This window comes from Oncorhynchus mykiss, chromosome 4, assembly GCF_013265735.2.
Source record: "Oncorhynchus mykiss isolate Arlee chromosome 4, USDA_OmykA_1.1, whole genome shotgun sequence".
NCBI classification, from domain to species: domain Eukaryota; kingdom Metazoa; phylum Chordata; class Actinopteri; order Salmoniformes; family Salmonidae; genus Oncorhynchus; species Oncorhynchus mykiss.
The window spans coordinates 21,480,348-21,503,938 of NC_048568.1; the positions used below are offsets into that span (position 1 = coordinate 21,480,348).

General features: G+C 43.2%; 2 protein-coding genes across 6 annotated transcripts; one reads left to right on the forward strand and one right to left on the reverse strand.

The window, feature by feature from the left end:
* Nucleotides 1-978: 978 nt before the first annotated feature.
* Nucleotides 979-17,735, forward strand: LOC110522302 (DNA repair protein RAD51 homolog 1). Of its 5 annotated transcripts, none has more exons than XM_036975878.1 (14): nt 979-1,067; nt 1,390-1,442; nt 3,139-3,288; nt 8,445-8,570; nt 8,685-8,789; nt 13,327-13,435; nt 13,606-13,743; nt 13,870-13,987; nt 14,106-14,197; nt 14,341-14,435; nt 14,653-14,766; nt 16,349-16,478; nt 16,670-16,791; nt 16,960-17,735. In XM_036975878.1, exons 6-14 carry the CDS (start codon nt 13,355-13,357, stop codon nt 17,081-17,083), a joined length of 1,014 nt encoding a protein of 337 aa, XP_036831773.1. In that variant the 5' UTR covers nt 979-1,067; nt 1,390-1,442; nt 3,139-3,288; nt 8,445-8,570; nt 8,685-8,789; nt 13,327-13,354; the 3' UTR covers nt 17,084-17,735. The 5 variants fall into 5 exon arrangements, with proteins under 5 accessions (XP_036831773.1, XP_036831776.1, XP_036831775.1 ...); XM_036975880.1 differs by having other exon boundaries at nt 1,015-1,298; XM_036975881.1 differs by lacking the exon at nt 3,139-3,288 and having other exon boundaries at nt 993-1,067.
* A 196-nt stretch (nt 17,736-17,931) lies between these two features.
* On the reverse strand, nt 17,932-23,173 carry rmdn3 (regulator of microtubule dynamics 3). The gene is made up of 12 exons (XM_021600580.2): nt 22,300-23,173; nt 21,956-22,133; nt 21,675-21,815; nt 20,358-20,697; nt 20,125-20,227; nt 19,974-20,034; nt 19,811-19,886; nt 19,550-19,627; nt 19,333-19,431; nt 19,164-19,217; nt 18,960-19,040; nt 17,932-18,864 (listed from the first exon to the last, which is right to left on the reverse strand). Exons 1-12 carry the CDS (start codon nt 22,514-22,516, stop codon nt 18,778-18,780), a joined length of 1,515 nt encoding a protein of 504 aa, XP_021456255.2. The 5' UTR covers nt 22,517-23,173; the 3' UTR covers nt 17,932-18,777.
* Nucleotides 23,174-23,591: the final 418 nt, after the last annotated feature.

Below are 23,591 nucleotides of genomic sequence, written 5' to 3' on the forward strand. Positions count from 1 at the left end.
TTTGGATGCTTTGTGAATATGGACCCTGTGTGATTGTAGGCATGCCTTCACTAATCTTCACTGATTAATGTGAGACAATAGTCATTAACAAGAACAGTGAGTGTTGTTGGAGTTGTTCAGACATATTTTGTAAATGGGAATGTTTAACTGAGCTGGAGTGGACTGCATTTCAATTTAAATGATTCTCTAGGATGTCTAACATCTATCATTATCCATGACTATCATCCACATGAAATCCAACACCACTTTTCTAATGAACACTCCTCAATCTATTGTACATGGAACAACGTTCTCTAAATTCATGATTAATATTCCCTTTTGTCAATAATCGCTTCAAAACATCGTTGCAACATGTTTGACTGACTTTATGGAGGTTAAGGGGCCCATCAGATTTCATATTATGTCGAAGTTATCAATTCGGAAGATGGTGCCTGACTGTTGATGTTCACAGAATTCTCCAGAGAAATTAGCACCTGTCAACCTCGGATATGCATTAAGTAAAGTGGACTTGTAAAGTGAACAAACATGGATAAACAAACGTCACTGTCTGTCACCTGAAACATGTCTCTCGACCTGTGTGCACCTACGTTGTAAACTTTCATTCATAGGCTAGGTTGTAGCAACCTCATTATGTGTATAGGGAAAATGTTAGTATCATGTTGTAGCCTAAACCTATCACTATTACATTGAACTGGGTGAATGGAATATGAATGACAGTCATTCCAATGTGACAGTCCTCCCTCATCCTAAATGGCATTGACCGCCACTGGTGCAAATCATACTTTACATGCTTATACACTTATTACATTATTTTACCTTCATATACGTAGGGCTAAAATAACAAATGGAGTCAAACTTGCTTATACAGCTTTTGTTGTAAAAGTGGATGAAGATTTATTGACGTCCAGGAGGTCGCAGTATAACGTTTGTATCCACACAAACCAGACAGTTTGAAGAAGTTGATCCGTCTGCGCATGCTCAAGGGGGGGCGGTTCAATTCAAAACCAACAACAACTTTGATGGCTACTAGCTAACATATTACAATTGTTCGAGAACAAGTTTCTAAGGTATGAATGTGGCAAATTATACATTTCCGTTATTATGTGAGCAACTTAACTAGCTAACGTTAAGTTAGTTCTTTACTTAAAAGTCGTAAGTTCCGACACATCCAGCACTTCTTGCTCACGTTAAATACTTTCATTTTATCCAAACTTTCAAAAATGTCAGTGTTTTTTCATGCGTTTAAAACATAAGTATTCATATGGGTTCCATTGATGATGGGGCTCAACCAATTACAGGTAGGCCTAGATTCTCTGATATCTTAGGTATACACTGTATAATGCACTCTGTGACCAAGACGCCTGTTTTGCCTTCCGTTTGTGAATGTAGACATAGAAACCTTGTTGAATGCTCCCCTCCATGTTTCACACCAAAGAAATAAGGTAAGCTATGACTGAAAAATGGGATGGTTCTTTAAGTTGGACATTCAGATGGCACAGCTACATTTATCCAATGTTTATATACAGTACCAGTCAAAAGTTTGGATACACCTACTCATTCAAGGGGTTTACTTTATTTTTATTATTTTCTACATTGTAGAATAATAGTGAATACATAAAGTATGAAGCATCATATGGAATCATGTAGTAACTAAAAAAAGTGTTAAACAAATCCAAATACATTTTATATGAGATTCTTCAAAGTAGCCACCCTTTGCCTTGATGACAACTTTGCACACTCTTGGCATTCTCTCAACCAGCTTCATGAGGAATGCTTTTCCAACAGTCTTGAAGGAGTTCCCACATGCTGAGCACTTGTTGGCTGTAGCCACCCCACTCTGACCATTGTACTCGCCCCAGCAGAGCTGGTTAGGTTGTTTTCATGTTATCCTGAGTGTTAGTGACTGTGCTGCTGGCAAAATTGTATTATCTTTTCTGCCGACGTTTACTGACACCGGCCATATTCAACGGGTGTTGAGTGTTTGTAAATTCATCAGTTCTGGCACACTCAGACGAGAGTACTCTGAAATCGGAGTAGATGGCCCGACTGAATTTACGAACGCACCCGAAATGTTTACTTGCATAGTGGAGTCTTTTGGTAAGACATGTAGCAAACTAGCTAAACAATGAACATCATAACTCATGACGTTACTACCCTGCATGAATCTGCAGGTAGCTAACAAATGTCTATCAACAATTGTTAAATTCCACTTAACTTGGTCCTCCAAAAAGTGGAGAGTAAAATGTATGCATTTTTACTACGCGGTACATAAAAAATAAAATTTAAAAAAAGCTGTGTTAGATACGATCGCCAAAACATACTGACCAGCTCAAATAGTTATATGTTATATGGCAAACCAATCCAAACTCATCTCTCGGCATGTCCAGCCCACTCATTATCTCAGCCAATCATTCCTAGCGGGAAGGTTGCTGTTTTTTTCTGTGGCTAAACCAACTAGGCTTGTAATTTTGCAATTGTATTCGTTCACATGTTTGAGAAGGCATTTCTGCCAAAAAACTATTTGCGTTCAAACGGCTCTCCTGTGAAATAGTGAATCGTGACAAACGCATAGTTTCCTGAAACTGGTCACATATGGAGTTGGTCTTTTACCAAATAGGGCTGTCTTCTGTATACCACCCCTACCTTGTCACTACACAACTGATTGGCTCCAATGCATTAAGAAGGTAAGAAATTCCACAAATTAACTTTTAACTAGGCACACGTGTTAAATGAAATGCATTCTAGCTGATTACCTCAAAGCTGGTTGAAAGAATGCCAAGCCTGTGCAAAGCTTTCATCAAGGCAATGGATTGAAGAATATAAAATATATTTTGATTTGTTTAACACTTTTTTTGGTTACTACATGATTCCATGTGTTATTTCATAGTTTTTATGTCTTCACTATTATTCTACAATGTAGAAAATAGTAAAAATAAGAGAAACCCTTGAATGAGTAGCTGTGTCCAAACTTTTGACTGGTACTGTAGGTACTTACAAATTCATGAATCATATGAATAGTATTAACTATTGCCCCCCCAAAAATGTACCATGCAAGTGCGCTACGTACTGTGTTAGTCTTTGTAGTAGTGGACTTCGCTATTAATGAGACACTAAAGTAATTTATGTTTCCCCTAATAGGAAAATGTAATGTTCAACCAGGATGATGATGGGGAGAAAACGATTATGTTCACAGGAGAGGAGACAGCATTTATGTCTATGACTCACAGTCACACAATACTCATCGCCAATGATTCAGAATCATCTATTGTTCTGCCACATGAAAGCAATGTAAATATATCTAACTATGGCAATGTGGATTTTACTTTTTCAATTAAGAAAAGTGAGACTGTGTGTTCCCAGGACTCAATAGAGAATTGTGCCCTCTTTAAAAACACTTCCACCTCAGTCAGAGATATAGATCCAGAACAAAATCATGTGGCCCCAGGGGCAATCCAACTCCCAAATCCTCAACTACAATGGCATTCCACAGAGCTGTATCCCCTCCAGAAAAAATGGACAACAAATGTTTCAATGCTGCGCTCAATGCGCGCAGGTCTAGAGTTGATAAAGAGAATCAGGTTCCAGCTTTGTCGACAACGCGGAGAGACCGAACAGTGGCCTCAGTTAGCCCTAAAAGGCAAGGTCCACAGTTCATGAATACATCTACGATGCAAACTGAACAGGATTAGTTGGATCTGACAAAAAGCCATACAACTTTGATAGATGGCAAAGGAGTATTTCAGTGTCTACAAACTGTAAGGTCTGAAGAACACTGGCTTAGGGGAAGCCCTTTCAGCCAGGTATCTGTCTCTACTGATCCAAATGAAATGGAGTTGACCTGGTGCCAAACTTTTGCCATTGATTTCAAAGCCATTGGGATGATAGGCTCAAATCCCCTTCGGAACATTGAAAGCATTAGTGTGGTCTTCACATCAGATCCCAATTAAACCCAGATCTTCTCAGATGATGACCATGGTATGGAGATGACTGCAGCTCTCAATGTACCTCTCCAGGAGAATGTGTGTGCTCTGACCAAGAAAGGTGAATCATCAAACTGGATGTTTCCCAAGAAAAACAGAATCTCCATTGAGCCAAATCAACAGACCTTTCATATCACCTCATGCCCAAACTGGGATGACATAGAGATGACAAGATGTCAAACAGTTGCCTTTGATTTCAAAAGTGTAGGCCTAATCATAATCCCCTTACTGGGGAATACAAACCACAGTTTATCCTGCATGAAATTCTCTCAGAAGTGTTTGTTACAGAAGACTGTAATGGTATGGATATGACCGAGGCCCTCACTAGAAATATTGTGGCCAACAGTGACCAATGAGCCACTCCAGTTGCTTGTTCCCCACAACAGAGATGTCCCTTCATGCTGATCGAAGTACCAACATGGAGAGACCAACTCAGAGAAGTTGTAATGTATGGGAACCTGCATCCTCTGATCCAGATGACATGGAAATCACAAAAAGCCTAACTGTTGTTATTGATTCAAATTCTTGTGTGATGGAGAGGCCTTCTCTTAGCAAACCCAATACCGAGTTTGACCTGGGTCTATCCTTAGTGCCATCCTCTATGGAAACTGCCATGTTCTCAGACAATGCTCACAGTGTGGAGAGGGCTCTGCATCAGGGAAACGTCAGAGGGTTCAGTGTTTCTGTAGCCATATTGGATCCTGATGACATGGAAATAACTAGAAGTCAAACTGTTGCAATCAACACCAAAAGCCTCAATGTGGTCAATCGCATGCAAAACCCTACTAGGAAAAATATCTCCTTCATGTCAGCTTCCAACAGAGCCAGTCATCTATCAGAGGATGACTGGTATCGACATGACCAAATCTCTCACTGTGTCTATAGATCACAGAAATTGTCTGAACATAACAGATGAGACCACTAGCAGATTGTTCCCCATAACAAAACACCAAAAGGAGAGGTTTGAGGAGAGCCAGGATAGAGCAGAACTTAGTACCGATGACATGGAAATCACAAGGAGCCAAACTGGGGTCATTGACGCCAGATGTTTTGGTGTCGCAACGCCTTCACTCCGAGGTGGTAAAGGAAGATCTGTCAGCACGTTGGATTCAACCTAAAACACTTCTCGGGGAAGATGGCAATGGTATGGACATGACTCAAGCTCTCACTGCACAGATATGGGAAAATGTTTGTCATTCTGCCAATGGGAATGAGACTTTGGCTAGGATGTCCACCATCTCAAAGACACATTTTAATAGAGAAAAGGGCAATTATTTTGTTGGAGTGGGTCACAAAACCGATCAACATCAGTCTTTTAGATTCAGATTATATGGATATGACAAGAAGTCAGACCGGTGTTATTGAGTCTGACAATATCAAGATGGGGCTTCATGACCCTTTCAGTGCGAGGAAACATTTTATCCAGTGTGAGTGGGACCCTGCAGATGGTTCCTCCCTCAGAGCAGAGTGCACGTGGTGGGATTACATTTCAGTAAGGTGCTGAAAGCGTCTGCAGTAGTAAGGCACCTACAGTGGGGAGAACAAGTATTTGAGACACTGCCGATTTTGCAAGTTTTCGTACTTACAAAGCATGTAGAGGTCTGTAATTTTTATCATAGGTACACTTCAACTGTGAGAGACGGAATCTAAAACAAAAATCCAGAAAATCACATTGTAATGATTTTTAAGTAATTCATTTGCATTTTATTGCATGACATAAGTATTTGATACATCAGAAAAGCAGAACTTAATATTTGTTATAGAACCCTTTGTTTGCAATTACAGAGATCATACATTTCCTGTAGTTCTTGACCAGGTTTTCACACACTGCAGCAGGGATTTTGTCCCACTCCTCCATACAGACCTTCTCCAGATTCTTCAGGTTTCGGGGCTGTCACTGGGCAATGCGGACTTTCAGCTCCCTCCAAAGATTTTCTATTGGGTTCAGGTCTGGAGACTGGCTGGGCCACTCCAGGACCTTGAGATGCTTCTTACGGAGCCACTCCTTAGTTGCCCTGGCTGTGTGTTTTGGGTTGTTGTCATGCTGGAAGACCCAGCCACGACCCATCTTCGATGCTCTTACTCCCCTCAGTACGGTGCAGTCGTCCTGTCCCCTTTGCAGAAAAGCATCCACAAAGAATGATGCTTCCACCTCCATGCTTCACGGTTAGGATGGTGTTCTTGGGGTTGTACTAATCCTTCTTCTTGCTCCAAACATGGTGAGTGGAGTTTAGACAAAAAGCTCTATTTTTGTCTCATCAGACCACATGACCTTCTCCCATTCCTCCTCTGGATCATCCAGATGGTCATTGGCAAACTTCAGACGGGCCTGGACATGCGCTGGCTTGAGCAGGGGGACCTTGCGTGCGCTTCAGGATTTTAATCCATGACGGCGTAGTGTGTTACTAATGGTTTTCTTTGAGACTGTGGTCCCAGCTCTCTTCAGGTCATTGACCAGGTCCTGCCGTGTAGTTCTGGGCTGATCCCTCACCTTCCTCGTGATCATTGATGCCCCACGAGGTGAGATCTTGCATGGAGCCCCAGACCGAGGCTGATTGACCGTCATCTTGAACTTCTTTCATTTTCTAATAATTGCGTCAACAGTTGTTGCCTTCTCACCAAGCTGCTTGCCTATTGTCTTGTAGCCCATCCCAGCCTTGTGCAGGTCTCCAATTTTATCCCTGATGTCCTTACACCCTCTCTGGTCTTGGCCATTGTGGAGAGGTTGGGGTCTGTTTGATTGAGTGTGTGGACAGGTGTCTTTTATACAGGTAACAAGTTCAAACAAGTGCAGTTAATACAGGTAATGAGTGGAGAACAGGAGGGCTTCTTAAAGAAAAACTAACAGGTCTGTGAGAGCCGGAATTCTTACTGGTTGGTAAGTGATCAAATACTTATGTCATGCAATAAAATGCTAATTAATTACTTAAAAATCATTCAATGTGATTTTCTGGATTTTGGTTTTAGATTCCGTCTCTCACAGTTGAAGTGTATCTAAGATAAAAATTACAGACCTCTACATGCTTTGTAGGTAGGAAAACCTGCAAAATCGGCAGTGTATCAAATACTTGTTCTCCCCACTGTACATCTTCTGGCTCTGATTAAATGGAACTGACAAGGAGCTAGACTGTTGCAATTGAATCCAAATGGATTAACGCAAATTGAACAACATGATGCACTCACCAATGTGAAGAGCCCTTTATCCACCACAAAGGCAATTTCTTTGTTTCTACCGGAGGGTCAACTTGGAGTAATCCCCACTAACCTTAGAGAACACTTTAATGGATTGGCAGACATAAATGATCCTGATCTGAAAGACGAAGACTGCTCCTGTATTCCTAACAAACCAGAAAGATCATTGCCTCTTCAGTCTCAAAATATGATAATGTACCTCCAAAGAAGGCAAAGACCAGGCGAATGAGTTTGGCCGATCTCCAGTTGAAACTTAATCATATGAGCCGCATGATAAACGAATCCACTGAAGTGATGGGTAGCTGCACTGCACCTTCATCTCAGCTGGCGAGGACCTCCAACAAACACCGTGTAAAGACAGAATCCTGAACAGCTATAGATTACAGGTCTAAAACCATGGGATTAATGACTGAGAATCCAGCAAGTGTTGCATTGGCAGACCATTTTATTATTAATATCAAACCTAATATGACTACTACTTTGAACTGGAAGAGTAAAAGCCTTACATCACGACTGTCATTTGGTGGTTTCCTGCCCAAACTCCCGCAAAAGGGCCAAACCGTCAGAACTAAACCAGACTGAGTGCAATAGTGTGACTGATTTTGGGAAACTTCTGAAGAATTGCTTGGGTGGCACTCATGGACTGAGGAGCAACAACCTGATGGACAACATTGATAATGAAGTGCTTCCAGATATTAGCAGTGAAGCAGAATTATCTGAAACTTGGGACACATTCTCCTCAGATGGTCAATGACGGGGAAAATATTTTCCAAGGCAGATTACCCACTCGCCGTCGGATCCTTACAAGGCACCCAGACCTATGTCACCGATATCTCTGTCTCTTTCTTCTGCGAATGACGGGGATGAGAGCCTTGTCAGGTGTCTGGAGTAAATCCTTCGCGTACGACTCGTTAAAGGGAGGGGGAAAAAATCTTCCAGTACGGGGTGAGTAATCGCTGTCCTGATATCTAGAAGCTCTTTTCGGTCATAAGAGACAGTGGCAGAAACATTATGTACAAAATAAGTTAGAAATAATGCGAAAAAACAATCACAATTGGTTAGGGGACCGTAAAACGGCAGCCATCTCCCCCGGCGCCATTATAGATGGATCACACACCATACTGTAGAAACACAACTCATAGAAAGAACATTCACCCTCATATCAGACCACCAGAGTATGTTGACTGAAATGGGACTGACCATTCTTGGACATTTTCTATATATAGATACATATAATAGATATCTGATTGAAAACATTTTTCTTTATATCAGAGTTCGAATCCTGTTTTCCAATCTCAAGACATTTACCAAGTTTGAGATGACCGTAGTTGTTACCTCCACCTACCCCATCTGTCTCCTTCATGTGCAGAACTTCCAAAATCACATTGGAAACACAACGTAAGACTTAAGGTTTATCTTCTCACGCACACTTCTGTTTCTAGGCAATTGATTGTACTTTGTTGCATCAGGGCACCTTAAACAACTGTAACACTCTTCATTGTTTCTATACAGGAAAGACCAGGTGGAGGACATTGTATCATCAGTAACACCAGCCAAGAACTACTTGATCAAGATTGTCAAGAGGATCCATGAATGTCTGCTGTGAGACCAGCTCCAGTAAATAATGGTGCTATATTCCATGTAGTGAATGAAAAAATGTACACTGAACAAAAATAGAAATGCAACAATTTCAAAGATTTTACTGAGTTACAGTTCATATAAGGAAATCAGTCAATTGAAATAAATTCATTAGGCCCTAATCTATGGATTTCACATGACTCGGCAGGGGTGCAGCCTTGGGTGGGCCGGGGATGGCATAGACCCACCCACTGGGCAGCCAGGCCCAGCCAATCAGAATGAGTTTTATCCCACAAAAGGGATTTTTACAAACAGAAATACTCCTCAGCATCTCAGCCCCACCCACCCCTTCACAGGCAATATGCCACACCTGGCAGGTGGATGGATTGTCTTAACAAAGGAGAAATGCTCAATAATAGGGATGTAAACAACTTTGTGCACAAAATTTGAGAGAAATAAGCTTTTTGTGCGTATGGAAAATGTCTGGGATCTTTTTATTTCAGCTCACACCCCATTATGCATTCTATGCGATAGTTTTAAATGTTGTCTACTGTACATTTGAATAATTATTGTATCATTTTTAAGGGAGGAATAGTTATCTTGTATTGTAAAAGCTTGCATTTGCATATCACCATGTATTGCCTCAAGAAAAACAATGGAGTGAATGACATTGACAACTGAAAAAAGCTTGAACAACACAAATTGTCTTAATTGACAATCGTTATTAAAATGTTAATACAACTTTTACCCATGTTTTCTCCTCTGTAGGATAGCAATTCTGTCTGTAAACTTGGCTCTTCATTACCCTTTCTGTGAGCAAATGGGGGAAACGGATCATGTTATATTGTATTGACAATCATACCGACATGATTTCATAGTATGGAAAGTCAACAGGATCATTACATTGACATACTGGTATGCTCATATGGCTCCATCTCAACAGTCTAAAGTGGTCTCCTCTTCATCGTCTCTGATTTGTAATGAGTAGGACTAGCAACAGCATAGGCTATAATAGTGCGCCCTGCCCACTGAATTTTGCTTGTTTCCATATACGCTGTGTTTTTCCAGATCAGTGCAGAGAAAGATTCTAAATGGTGCAGATCAAGGGGATGAAACACGGTGAGGAAGTTGATTTAGAGATGCAACCCAGCCTTTGAGGTAGAAAAGAACCAAACACTTTCAAATCCTAGCCCAAAGGAAATTGGAGGCGAGCTCTCCCATCCACATTGATGGGGCTGCAGTGGAGCAGGTTGAGAGCTTCAAGGTCCTCTGTGTCAAAATCACTAAAGACTTAAAATAGTCCAAACACACACAGTCTTGAAGAAGGCATGATAGCGCCTCTTCCTCATGAGGAGTTTGGCATGGGCCTTCAAATCCTCAAAAGGTTCTACAGCTCTACAATTGAGAGCATCTTGACTGGCTGCATCACTGCCTGGTATGGTAATAGCAGCTTCCTCGATCGCATGGCGCTACAGAGGGTGGTGCGGACAGCCCAGTACATCACTGGGGCCAAGCTCCCTGCCATCCAGGACATCTAGACTACATGACCAGCAGTATGTGGACACCTGCTCATCGACCATCTCATTCCAAAATCATGAGCATTAATATGGAGTTGGTCCCCCCTTTGCTGCTAAACAGCCTCGACTCTTCTGGAAAGGCTTTCCACTAGATGTTGGAACATTTCTGCAGGGACTTGACCATTAGTAGGTCGGGCACTGATGTTGGGCGATTAGGCCTGGCTCGCAGTCGGCGTTCCAATTCATCGCAAAGGTATTTCGATGGAGTTGAGGTCAGGACTCTGCAGGCCAGTCAAGTTCTTCCACACCAATCTCGACAAACCATTTCTGTATGGATCTCACTTTGTGCACGGGGGCATTGTCATGCTGAAACAGGAAAGGGCCTTCCCCAAACTGTTGCCACAAAGTTGGAAGCACAGAATCGTCTAGAATGTTTTGGGGCGGCAGGGTAGCCTAGTGGTTAGAGTGTTGGACTAGTAACCGAAAGGTTTCATGTTCATCTGTCGCTCTGCCCCTGAACAGGCAGTTAACCTACTGTTCCTAGGCTGTCATTGAAAATAAGAATTTGTTCTTAACTGACTTGCCGAGTTTTTTTTTTAAAAGTAATTGTATGCTGTAGCATTAAGATTTCCCTTCACTGGAACTAAGGGGCCTAGCCTGAACCATTATTCCTCCTCCACCAAACTTTACAGTTGGCACTATGCATTGGGGCAGGTAGTGTTCTGCTGGCATCCACCAAACCCAGATTTGTCCGTCAGACTGGTGGAGCTTGATTCATCACTCCAATGGCAGCAAGTTTTACACCACTCTAGCCGACGCTTGGTGCTCTTATGCTTGCGTGCAGCTGCTTGGTCATGGAAACCCATTTCATGAAGCTCCCGACAAACAGTTAATGTGCTTACATTGCTTCCAGAGGCAGTTTGGAACTCGGTATATGAGTGTTGCAACAACGGACAGATGTTTTTTTTTACACGCTTCAGCACTCGGTAGTCCCATTCCGTGAGCTTGTGTGGCCCACTACTTCGTGGCTGAGCCGTTGTTGCTTCTACTAGATGTCTCCACTTCACACTAACAGCACTTACAGTTGACGGGGGCAGCTCTAGCAGGGCAGAAATGTGACATACTGACTTGTTGGAAAGGTGACATCCTATGACGGTGCCAAGTTGAAAGTCACTGAGCTCTTCAGTAAGGCAAAATATATAGCCAAAGGGGCTTTAACACAAATTAAAATTGATATTCGTGCTCCACAGGGTAGAGGTGAGGCCAAATGTAAGATCAGAGCCATTTTGTGTGGCAGAAGAGTTGGGACTCCGAGCCAAAGGCCTGAATTTATATGCCCTCCAAAGAAAGGTTGGTGGACCAAGATTCAAAGGTCAGTTTAGGAAGGAAGAGGTGGTGTTTGCTTGGTTGCACCTAGGACATTTTACATTTAAAGTGTCATTACATTTGGTTGGCAAGCATGTGAATGGTTTCTGTACGGCCGGTGTATATGGTTGATGAAACTATGGAGCATGTGCTATTGTATTGTTGTATGGGGAAGAGAGTGAAAGATTAATGTGTAGGGTTAGAGGTTGGAAGGGTTTGTTAGAAGTTAGTAGGGCTCTTTTTTATTTTCTTAGTAGTGCAGGATCGGGTAGGAGTAGGAGGGTTTGGTTTTCTTAAAGGCCCAGTGCAGTCAACAACGCAATTTTCCTGTGTTTTATGTATATTTCTACAGAATGAGGTTGGAATAATACTGAGAAAGCGTGAAAATGACGATAATGCCCCTTTAGTGTAAGAGCTGTTTGAAAGGACCACCTGAAATTTCAGCCTGTTTTGGTGGAGTTTTGGTCTGCCTGGTGACATTACCAGGCAGTAAATTAGTTAATAGGTCTATAAGAAAGAGAGTTACAAACCTCTCTGTCAATAACAGCTAGTTTTCAGTTTTCCCCTCCCCACTCAGACCACTCCTAGACAGTCCTAGCAAAATTCTTTGTTGAGAAATATGTCTTTGTGGAGAAGCTATTTTTGTTTCTATTTGACTATTTTAATTGAAAAACAATCACACTTAATTGTTACCCAGAAATTATTTGATATTGTTATAAAAAGGCTGCATTGGACATTTAATGTTTCGTTCAATTCTTATATCCGTGATCTGTGATTGACTTTACACCCGGGTACAGTAGGTGGCGGCATGCGCCTCTTAACGTTTGTTTGCGGCCCACTATTATATTAGAGATGAAGAAGAATCCCAGCGCTCTGGACGTTACTAGTTACCACAGACACAAAGTCATAAACCCCGCATATTTCTAGTTTCTCTTCTTAAAATGTGATTTTAACCCTAACCATACTCACATATTTCTAGCCTTACGCCTAACCTGGAATTAAGACCAAAGAGCGAATGTTGTTTTGACCAACTTTGTGGCTGTGATTACTAGTGAAACCCCAACCCTCGAGTGAAAGTACAGCGTATTTACGTAGCACGCTCAATAGCTAAATTGAGTTACGAGCGGGAGATTTTTGTTCAAGGAAAGCAAGAGAAACTAGTGGTAAGTGGACGCTGTTATTGTAACATTGGACATCATATTCATCACTTTAAATTAACATAAACTAGCGACTATTTTGAGCGAAATGTGGATAACTCAGCCTTATTGAAGTACACGAAAGCCATGTCACAAACCATTTCATTGTTGGCTCAGCTGAACAAATAGCTTAAGATAGCTACGTTTCATAACACAATATCGGTCATACTCAAAGACTTCAGTATTTAACGTTAGGTATTTTTACTATCTAGGTAAGTCTTATATGTTCAAGTACATTTTTATGTGATAACAAGATACGAAGAAGTCATCAACAACTTGACTATGTTAGCAAGTCAGTTGCAATTTCCAGTTGTGTAAACTAGCTAACTAGAATAATTTTGGATTCCATTCCAACAAGAAAACAACCCTGTCTTGATCAAGTTTAATAGCATTTGAGTGTGTCTCAGTAACTAACACAGAAGGAAACGACTAACGTTATATGCCTTTCAGTTTCACCCTCTGTGAAAACAACTTAACGTTATTTTATGACCTTAACAGACATACCTCGCCTGTCCATAAAAAAAAGATGGCTATGAGAAGCGAGGCCAGGGCAGAGGCAGAGGTAGAGGAGGAGAGCTTTGGACCACAGCCACTGAGCAGACTTGAGGTAGGTGTTGGAGCATTTATGCCCATACTAATTTATCTGGGTACAGTATTAGTGTGTTTGGCTGATATTGACTGAGGATATTCCCTGTACTAGGCAGAACTGACGATCAATATTAACATGTCTAAACGTCAAATGCATGATTGCAAATTATTCTACAATGTCCCACACAGCAATGTGGCATCAGTGCCAGTGACCTAAAGAAACTGGAGGATGCAGGGTTCCACACCATTGAGGCAGTGGCCTATGCCCCCAAGAAGGAGCTGCTCAACATCAAAGGGATCAGTGAGGCCAAAGCAGACAAAGTCCTGGTTAGGTCACCTTAATTTACCAATCTCTTGAGTTATTTTCTGCTCATTTTGGGTTGCCCACAGCTGATATTAGGCCTGCTATTATGACTGAATGATGTTCCTATACCTCTATGGTAACTCCTTCAGGCTGAAGCTGCCAAACTAGTGCCCATGGGCTTCACCACAGCAACAGAGTTCCACCAACGCAGAGCTGAAATCATCCAGATCTCCACTGGGTCCAAAGAGCTGGACAAGCTGTTACAGGGTGAGGATGGAGTCTCTTTACCAGTTACTTAGAACCTTAGACATGACTCTGTTTTTCCACTTGCACATTTTTATTTGTCACTATCATGGGTATGAAAGGCTTTATCACTCTCTCTCAGGTGGGATAGAGACGGGCTCCATCACAGAGATGTTTGGAGAGTTCCGAACAGGAAAGACGCAACTGTGCCACACCCTTGCAGTCACCTGTCAGGTACTTGCCATGATGACATTATTTAGCACTAACAAAGGTAGACTTGGCTGTATACTCCTATCACATCTGCTGACATCTTATGACAATAGCACTCTCAGAACATTGTTTGTGTTCTTGTTCTGTAATGTTTTCCCCCAACTCAGTTGCCCATTGACCAGGGTGGTGGAGAGGGCAAAGCCATGTACATTGACACTGAGGGGACCTTCAGACCAGAGAGGTTACTGGCTGTAGCAGAGAGGTGAGTTCTCTCATGGACCAACACAATAACAATGGAGTAACTACTGGGTTATATGACACTGACACTTATGACACTGAGTGAAATTTGGAGCAACACTATTCCACTACAGGAGTAACGCACATCAATTTCTGTCTGTTCAGAGAGTTACCATAGTACATGCAGTACTTCCTTCAAAAAACTGTACCACACTAGAATGTACTGTTTTTTTTAAAATTAGGTATGGACTTGTTGGGAGTGACGTTCTGGACAACGTAGCCTACGCTAGGGCCTTTAACACAGACCACCAGACCCAGCTGCTTTACCAAGCCTCAGCCATGATGGCAGAGTCTAGGTCAGACCCCCCATCCCCCCCTCCTATCCATCTCCCCCTCCTATCCATCCCCCCCTCCTATCCACCCCCCCCCCCTCTCCTATCCATCTCTCCCCCCTCTCCTATCCATCTCTCCCCCCTCTCCTATCCATCTCTCCCCCCTCTCCTATCCATCTCTCTCCCCCTCTCTCCTATCCATCTCTCTCCCCCCCTCTCCTATCCATCTCCCCCCCTTCCTATCCATCTCCCCCCCCTTCCTATCCACCCCCCCCCCTCTCCTATCCATCTCCCCCATCCATCCCCCCCCCCTCCCATCCATCCCCCCCCCATCCATCTCCCCCCCCCCCATCCATCTCCCCCCCTCCTATCCATCTCCCCCCCTCCTATCCATCTCCCCCCCCTCCTCTCATCTCCCCCCCTCCTATCCATCTCCCCCCCCTCCTCTCATCTCCCCCCTCTCCTATCCATCTTCCCCCCTCTCCTATCCATCTTCCCCCCTCTCCTATCCATCTTCCCCCCCTCTCCTATCCATCTTCCCCCCCTCCATCTCCTATCCATCTTCCCCCCCTCCATCTCCTATCCATCTTCCCCCCCTCCATCTCCTATCCATCTCCCCTCCCTCCATCTCCTATCCATCTCCCCCTCTCCTATCCATCTCCCCCCTCTCCTATCCATCTCCCCCCTCTCCTATCCATCTCCCCCCTTCTCCTATCCATCTCCCCCCTCTCCTATCCATCTTCCCCCCCTCCATCTCCTATCCATCTTCCCCCCCTCCATCTCCTATCCATCTTCCCCCCCTCCATCTCCTATCCATCTCCCCCCCTCCATCTCCTATCCATCTCCCCCCCTCCTATCCATCTCTCCCCCCCTCTCCTATCCATCTCTCCCCCCCTCTCCTATCCATCTCTCCCCCCTCTCCTATCCATCTCTCCCCCCTCTCCTATCCATCTCTCCCCCCTCTCCTATCCATCTCTCCCCCCTCTCCTATCCATCTCTCCCCCCTCTCCTATCCATCTCTCCCCCCTCTCCTATCCATCTCTCCCCCCCCTCCTATCTCTCCCCCCCCTCCTATCCATCTCTCCCCCCCTCTCCTATCCATCTCTCCCCCCCTCTCCTATCCATCTCTCCCCCTCTCCTATCCATCTCTCCCCCCCATCTCTCCCCCCCTCTCCTATCCATCCCCCCCCCTCTCCTATCCATCTCCCCCCCTCTCCATCTCTCCCCCTCCTATCCATCTCCCCCCCCCTCTCCTATCCATCCACCCCCCCCGCTCCTATCCATCCATCCCCCCCGCTCCTATCCATCCATCCCCCTCTCTATCCATTCTTCCCCCTATCCCTCATCCATTCTTCCCCCTCTATCCATCCCCCTTTTCTCGATCCATCCCTGCCTTCCCTTGATCTATCTATCCCTCCCTTAACCCTGTTCCTGAGGGTTCTGATCCTTCAAATGTTTTTCTATTTCTCACATTCCTTGTTTTCCTTCCATGTTGATAGTATTGTTTATGACATGAATTGAAGTGATCTGGAATAAGGCCACTACCCTCTGGTCACCCAGTCTGCAACGCTATACATCTCTAACCATATGGCCCCTTCTCTCTCAGGTATGCCATGCTGATAGTGGACAGTGCCATGGCCCTCTACAGGACAGACTACTCAGGGAGGGGAGAGCTCGCTGCACGGCAAGGCCACCTGGGACGCTTCCTGAGAATGCTGCTGAGACTAGCAGATGAAGTAAGGCCAGGGTTAGAATTACAGGGGCTTTGTCTGTTTGCTGAATTCCTTATCCATGACTCTGGTGTCGATCTAATACAATACGTTTGGCAGTAATGTTCTGAACACTACCTTATGGGCCCATGTGTGTGTGCACAACTCTCTTCACAGTATGGTCATAATGCTAAACTTAGTCTCTCTCGCCTTGTCAGTTTGGCGTTGCTGTAGTGATAACCAATCAGGTGGTGGCCCAGGTAGACGGTGCTGCTATGTTCTCTGCAGACCCTAAAAAACCCATCGGGGGCAACATCATGGCACATGCGTCCACTACACGGTGAGTAGCTCCATTGACCACATTGGGCGTTGCAGAATAAAGACTGGGGGTTAGTTTTTTACATTCTGCTCCCTATTTGTTACGTTCTAATGGTTTCTAACATAGCATACCACTTGTTAAGCCCCTGGTGTTCTAGAGCAATTTAGCTAAACCTCTCCTTGTTTTTAGACTGTACTTGAGGAAAGGCCGTGGGGAGACGAGGATCTGCAAAATCTATGACTCACCCTGCCTCCCTGAGTCTGAAGCCATGTTTGCCATCAACGCAGATGGGGTGGGTGATGCCAAGGACTGAGCTCAGTTGGAACCATGCCATGTGAGAGCATGGTTGCATTTCATGAGGCCATGCCACTGTAGACTTGCACAATGGCAGCTCTCTTGGGCTGTGTACACTTACCTGAGGTAAGGGCTAATATGGGAGATGCTGGCCATAACGGCTACTTTGCATGGAGTGTTGCCCATTTCCCAGAAGAACTCAGTGATGCACATTCTTTGGCCAACACTGTATACAGATCTGTATGGCCCTATGAAGCTGAGAACCAGAGGGAGCTCAGCTTCACATAAATGTGGAATTTTTTTCACCAAACCAATAGACTTAAGATAATTATTGTATTAACTCCACTGGAGGATATGGACTTATTATTTAAGAAGTGTTGTATTGTGACTTCGGTTTTTCAAGGATGTCTGGTTTTCTACAAGTGTTCTTCTTTACAACCATTGTTTGGATTTGACATTCCCACTGTATATCAGATCTATTCTATTATTAAGAGCAGATGTTTGAGTAAACATACCAGTACAGACCCCTTGACATTCCTTTTTCCCTATCATTACAGAACTATACTTTCTGTATAAGATGCATTGTATTAAAACCATTAGGATACCCTGTCTCTGGTCTACATCTGAAGTTATTTGAATTCTGACTTAGTTGACAAATCATAATTTCCCAATTGTACTAATGACCATTAAAAAATACCATGGAATTGTTGATCATTTTTGGCGACAGATTACCATACGACAGTGGATAAACAAAGATGCATTTAACTGTGGTCCTCATGAATATACTACAAGTAAATAGTACAATAAAAAGCTTTTCAAAACCAGGCCAGTTTCATAACTGTCACAGGGAAAGATTATGACAGGACATCCATTAAAGGACTTTATTTTACCAGGTAAGTTGACTGCGAACACATTCTCACTTACAGGAATGTGTATATGAATGTTAAGCAATAACTTGCCCTATTGAAACCAGCAAATGGAGGAATATAAATGCAATGAGTGCCAAGTAAACGTTATCTTTAACAAACAAACAAATAAATAATCAAAGGTAAACATTTTCTCAAACAAATCAAAGGCAGCATAACACTCTGGAATTAAAGTAGACAACCTAAGGGTCCATGCTTCTAAAATGGTATTACATGGACTTAAGACTGGACTTGTGCTTAGGTCATTGAAACATTACACACAAAATATCTTTAATAATAATCTTGCTATCTATATGAGCTGTGAGGCTAAAGGGGGACATGTTTTGATCCCATTTGGTTTTACATTTAGGATAGGTTGTCAACATTGTATCACAACACCATCTAAACAACGGTAGGGCTTATGTTTGTACAGGGGGATTAGTCCCGATCTAAGTTACTCTCCACACAATGCACACATTTGGTCAACAACACTAGCAAGAAACAAACATGCTAAATTACAGTAGTACCGGTTAGATGAAAGTGCTTTGAAAACATAGCATATTAAGTGAAGTGAAAGGCAAAGATCATTCTGAAGAAGGTACTTACTCCAATTGAGAGGTCATGTGACTGCAATATAAATAGCTCACTCCATATCGATTCAGTGACATAGGAAGTTGAATATCTACTTGGCGTACTGAGGAGAGAGAAAGTTGTCGGTAGACGTTTCAACTACACAGCTGATTGGGTGGCCTGTGATGAGCGGACTAGTTTGCCAATGGCCATCCAGTGGCAACTGCTGTGTCCTGCCCTATTTGTCCCCACCGTCAAGGGAGAGCTCAGTCACTTTGTCAATCAAGGCTCCCAGCTCTGCCTCCAACTTAGCACTATCCTCCTCCTAAAGAATGAAAAGAAAGGTAAGTGCTGCCTAGAAAAGTCAACCCTGTGTGCACAGTGAGTGCTCATCTCCATCTCAAAGAAATGTCTGCTTACCTCACTGGAGCCACTAGGCATCTTCAACGCCAACAGGGCCCAGTTTTTGGCCTCTGACACATTCCCCAGCTCCTTGTGACACTGGAAATCAAAACCACCAAGAGAACAAATCAGAGGATCAAAAAAGTTACCTTTTACACTAGTTACAAACTGGAGAAACCCACTGTTTAATTGATCTTGTCTACAGAAGTGCATTTCCAATACCTTGGCGATGTAAAGCCTCACTGTCTTGGAGAATCCTGGGTTCAGCTCCTCTGCCTGAAATCAAACAAGGTGGAATAAAAAAATAAAACTGACAAAACATTTAAATTATTTTTTTCCCTTCTGTATAGAGGCTAGCAGTCGATTTGGCTTTGGACAACTGATTAAGTACCTTGAGGAAGTTTCCAAGGGCGTCGTCGAGAGTAGATGTTGGTGGTTTGTCATACAAGGCAGCTGCCGCCTTCTTCTCCAGCCAGCCAAGAGTGGAAACCTACAGAGGAAAAAGGATAGGAAACACGTTTTAGTTAGCATAGGACTGGTTGTATGGTTGTTGTTTTTCAGTCAAGTCCCAAGATAAGGATTTGGGATAAAAAGCTTGTTCAGCTTACCTCATAACACCAGCGCCCCAAAAGGTAGAAACACAGTGGGTCATCGTCCCTAAGGGCAATCGCTCGGTCTAAATGCTCCTAGCACAAAGGAAGGGTGAATAGTGCATACAAAAGTCACTTTCATTGTTTACCGTTTACAACATTTTAGAAAAGTGCAGATCTTGACATTCACAATTGTTTTCTGATATAGATTACACTTTATGAACGGAGGACTTGGATGACTATTCCAATAGGATTCTGAATAGAGTAACAAAAACACACCTTTAGAATGTGACTGCTTTTCAGTTTGCTATGCATAGTCTCGTATTGGGAGGTAAGGCCTGTGAGAACAGCAAACCTGTGGAGTATTGAAAGTGATTAAAAATATATATTTTACCATTTTGCAAAGGGTCAGCGCAACATCTGACGGTTTTCAGTGACTCACCACTTGTGACATTCCGCATTCAGGCCATTCTTCTTTAGAGCAAACTCTGCTTCTTCCCGACCTGTGGAGAATAGATCAAAGGTCAAAAGCGAACCATCTGACAGTGCGTGTTAAAGTGAGAGTTCACTACAAAATCAAATGTTTTCTTTACCTTGTTCTGCATACGACTTCTTCTCCTGCTTGTCCTCGGTAGAATCATACATGTCACTGTAGGCACGGGCCAGTCGCCATAGAAACTCCCTGCTGTCGCCATACTGGTATCACAAAAAAACTAAATATGACAGATGTAGCTACTGAACAAAAAAATATTTTAACTTCAGCAACATGAAAACAAAATTTGCCACAAAAGATCCACATTCTCAGACTCCTTTCATTTGGACTGACCTGTAGCTTGTTTGCAAGGAGCAGATGGAAGCCCTCTGCCTTCAGCCTAGCATCACCCGTATGAAGGATATCACTCTGGGCCAGGAGTAATGCCAACTCCCCACTTGGCACTTCAGCCATCACCTCCAACATCTCCTCCTCATCGTCGTCCTCATTATCTTCGTCTTCCTCCTGTGGTTCCTCTCCCTCCTCCTGGGAGTCCTCCTGGCGTAGAGTGATGGTCGTGGCACAGCTCTTGTCCTCATCGGAATCCTCCTCCGGCTCTCTTTCTGCCTCCTTGTCGGTCTCCCGATCCGTGTCCCGATCCGTGTAGTCTGACTCAGCGTTGGCGGTGGAGTACCTGAGACAGTATAGGCAGACAGTTAATGTCACTACAAAAGTATAGTCCAAGGGCCACCCATCAAAATGGTGTTGTTCCGTGACCCAGGAAACAAAACTGCAAAATGTCAAAAACATTACATAGGTAATGTTATGAATATGAACACTGTTTCAAACTTGTAAAAGTTGCACATTAGTTATGTTTATGTTATGTTTATGTCGCAAAATCATTGCGCATCTTGTGTAATTTCCCTAGCAATGTCCCGACATTGCCATGTTTCACCTTGGTTACTTTTGTTGCACACTGCCTCACAGAACTATGTGAGATCAGTGCTCATCCTTGCATAAGCTCAAGCAACACGTTACCGATCCTTCACTGATCCAGTTGAACCACAAAACAAAGAAATGTTTTAACCATATACAGTGGTTCTCAGTTAATCTAAGACATTTTGGCAGGTGTATTTAGCCTACAAGGGACATCATTATTTTGCCTGCTAGCCAAACTAAAGACAGCACATCGGTTTCTAGATAATACAGCTCACAAAACATTTAAGGTCACGACAGCTACATAAAGCGCTGTTCTGGCATCAGAGAAAAATCAATTTAGCAGCTTTCAACAGCTTTTTATCTTGTATTATTTCGGATTCCTCAGATCCGGTACATACCTTGCTTTCTGCAAGCATGGACAACAAAATGTGCGTAACAATTGCAACCTCATTGCTGCTAGGGGAAATTACCCAAAATGCACTATGATTTCAAAATTGTACCTTTGCTTTAATATTTAACGTGCAACTTTTACAAGTTTGAACCACACAGTGTTCATATTCATAAAATTAAGGAATGTAATGATGTTGAAACTGTTGTTTTCTGGGTCACAGAATGCCTTTTCTGAAGCCTTTTTTGGTGGGTGGCTCATGGACAATTAGCCCTATGCTCATGTTCCTACAATGCTATCTATCCCATATCTATCCCAGTGATTGCAGTCCATGCTGATCTTACCCTCCCTCGCTGGTCTCCCCTCCATACACGCCTTGACTGGCAGAGAAATAGATGGAGCTGGAGCTCATGGAGTCAGTGCGTTCCCGATGGCTGATGATGTGGCGGCGTCTGCGTGCCCTCTGGCTATCCTCAACACCCTTCCTGCACAGAGCAGCAAAGAGACATTCAACATACATGTCTTGAACAAAAGACACTGAACAAAAAACCTGAAACATGATATATCCTAGATTCAGTGTCCACTTTGTGAACCCATGTGGCCACCACCAAACACCACCACTCACTTGACATCCTGGATAATCTGCTGGGCGATGTCCTGCAGGCCAGTCCTGAGCTCAGCCACCTCGAAGCGGAGGGAAGACACACAGGTCAGCACCTCATCCAGTTGGTTCCTCAGCTCCACCTGCTCAGGGGACAACCCCTGCACCACCGGCTCCAGGGCCTGCTGCTGGGCCACCACCTCTGTGGAGGGACAAACGGAGACAGAAGAGATATAGCTAGGTTGTCTGGGGGGGCTGTATAGACACACACCATTGCAAATATACTCATTACACACGTGCTGACAGCTAGACACACAAACGGACAGTCTCAGATTATGCTGCTATGCCATGCAGTGCTTACCACCTACCTTGTTCAAGTGACTCAATCTGAAGGGGTGTTCCATCTGGGCTGTCTATCAAGTACTCAGGGGGGTTAGTGTGGAGTAATAATGTTTGAGATCTTTTTCTACTAATTTCTTTGTAGATTATAAATGTAATCAAGCCTACACCCGCGGTGGCTCCTACACCCAGTCCTATCATCCAATTTCTCCCTAACGGCTTCATGTTGTGCCAAATTGGGACCATAGCAACTTCTTTAGATATCTTATTTAGCTAAGTTTTTGTTTGATAATTGCCTTGGTCTATTGATAAAATTCTAGCTAGCTAGCTAGCTAGATAAATGACTTATAGGGTAACTGGCAATAACTTTCTGTCCGTCTCGAAAACCCTCATGGTAGCGATATTGATAACGTCAGTCACTTTTGCTTTCGAAATGATCTGACAGCTAGCTAGCTTACTAGCATAGATACAGTGAAATAAACGCTGCATTTTAAGGTTAGCTAGCTATCTTGCAATCAATAACGCCAAGCTATCTGACATATTTAGCTTTGTTAATCAATATTTAACATTTGCTGTAAATAAAATAGAGATCTGCTAGCAAGCGATGTTAGCTAGTTAGGAACGATTAATATCGTCACCCTCGGTTCTAGCTGTCAAATCAAGACGCTCGCATCGTGGTACTACTGACAGTGTGACGACTAGCAATCGTTTCAGGAAAATGCTCTTAAATTATCTCAGCTAGCTACCTACTCTATTTCCGCCTGCTGATAAGATACGTTTAATTGGTATAATGTAAGAACAGTAACCTTAAAACGCCACATTCGCTTGCATTTCGATCTGTGCGGAGGGGGAAGATAAAAATGCTGGACTCCATGAAACGTGTCACATATGAATAATTCCGTCGAGAAACTATGTTTCCATAAACGTTTCTAAAGGTCTTTGGGAGATTTATTTTGCGACCAAAAATGGTGTTTCCCAGCTATTTAAATTACCATCACCAAACATCGGTTTCATGATAGGCAAGGTTCTTGCAAGTCAATAATATTTGTTTTGTATTTATCATTTAGGCTACTTTTCCAGTGTAACATTTGTTTGTAGCACATTTGATTGAATTAGACCAGGGCAATCCAACCCTATTGCTGGAGAGCTACCGTCCTGTGGTTTTTGCTCCAACCCTAGTCTAGCATACCTGATTCTAATAATTAGCTAGTTGATAAGAATTAGTTTAATTAAAACTGGAGATGGAGTGAAAATCTACAGGAGGTTAGCTGTCCAGCAAACGGGTTGGAGAAACCTCAAAACTAATTTGGTGAGTGAAAAT

Excerpts from the sequence above, each read along its gene's own strand:
- LOC110522302 (XM_036975878.1), top strand. The coding sequence starts at position 13,355 with ATGGCTATGAGAAGCGAGGCCAGGGCAGAGGCAGAGGTAGAGGAGGAG. Across the intron at positions 13,436-13,605 it reads AGCCACTGAGCAGACTTGAG|CAATGTGGCATCAGTGCCAG; the intron begins GTAGGTGTTGGA and ends TGTCCCACACAG. Across the intron at positions 13,744-13,869 it reads CCAAAGCAGACAAAGTCCTG|GCTGAAGCTGCCAAACTAGT; the intron begins GTTAGGTCACCT and ends TAACTCCTTCAG.
- rmdn3 (XM_021600580.2), bottom strand. The coding sequence starts at position 22,516 with ATGGTCCCAATTTGGCACAACATGAAGCCGTTAGGGAGAAATTGGATG. Across the intron at positions 21,816-21,955 it reads CAGATTATCCAGGATGTCAA|GAAGGGTGTTGAGGATAGCC; the intron begins GTGAGTGGTGGT and ends TGCTCTGTGCAG. Across the intron at positions 20,228-20,357 it reads TCCTTGCAAACAAGCTACAG|TATGGCGACAGCAGGGAGTT; the intron begins GTCAGTCCAAAT and ends TTGTGATACCAG.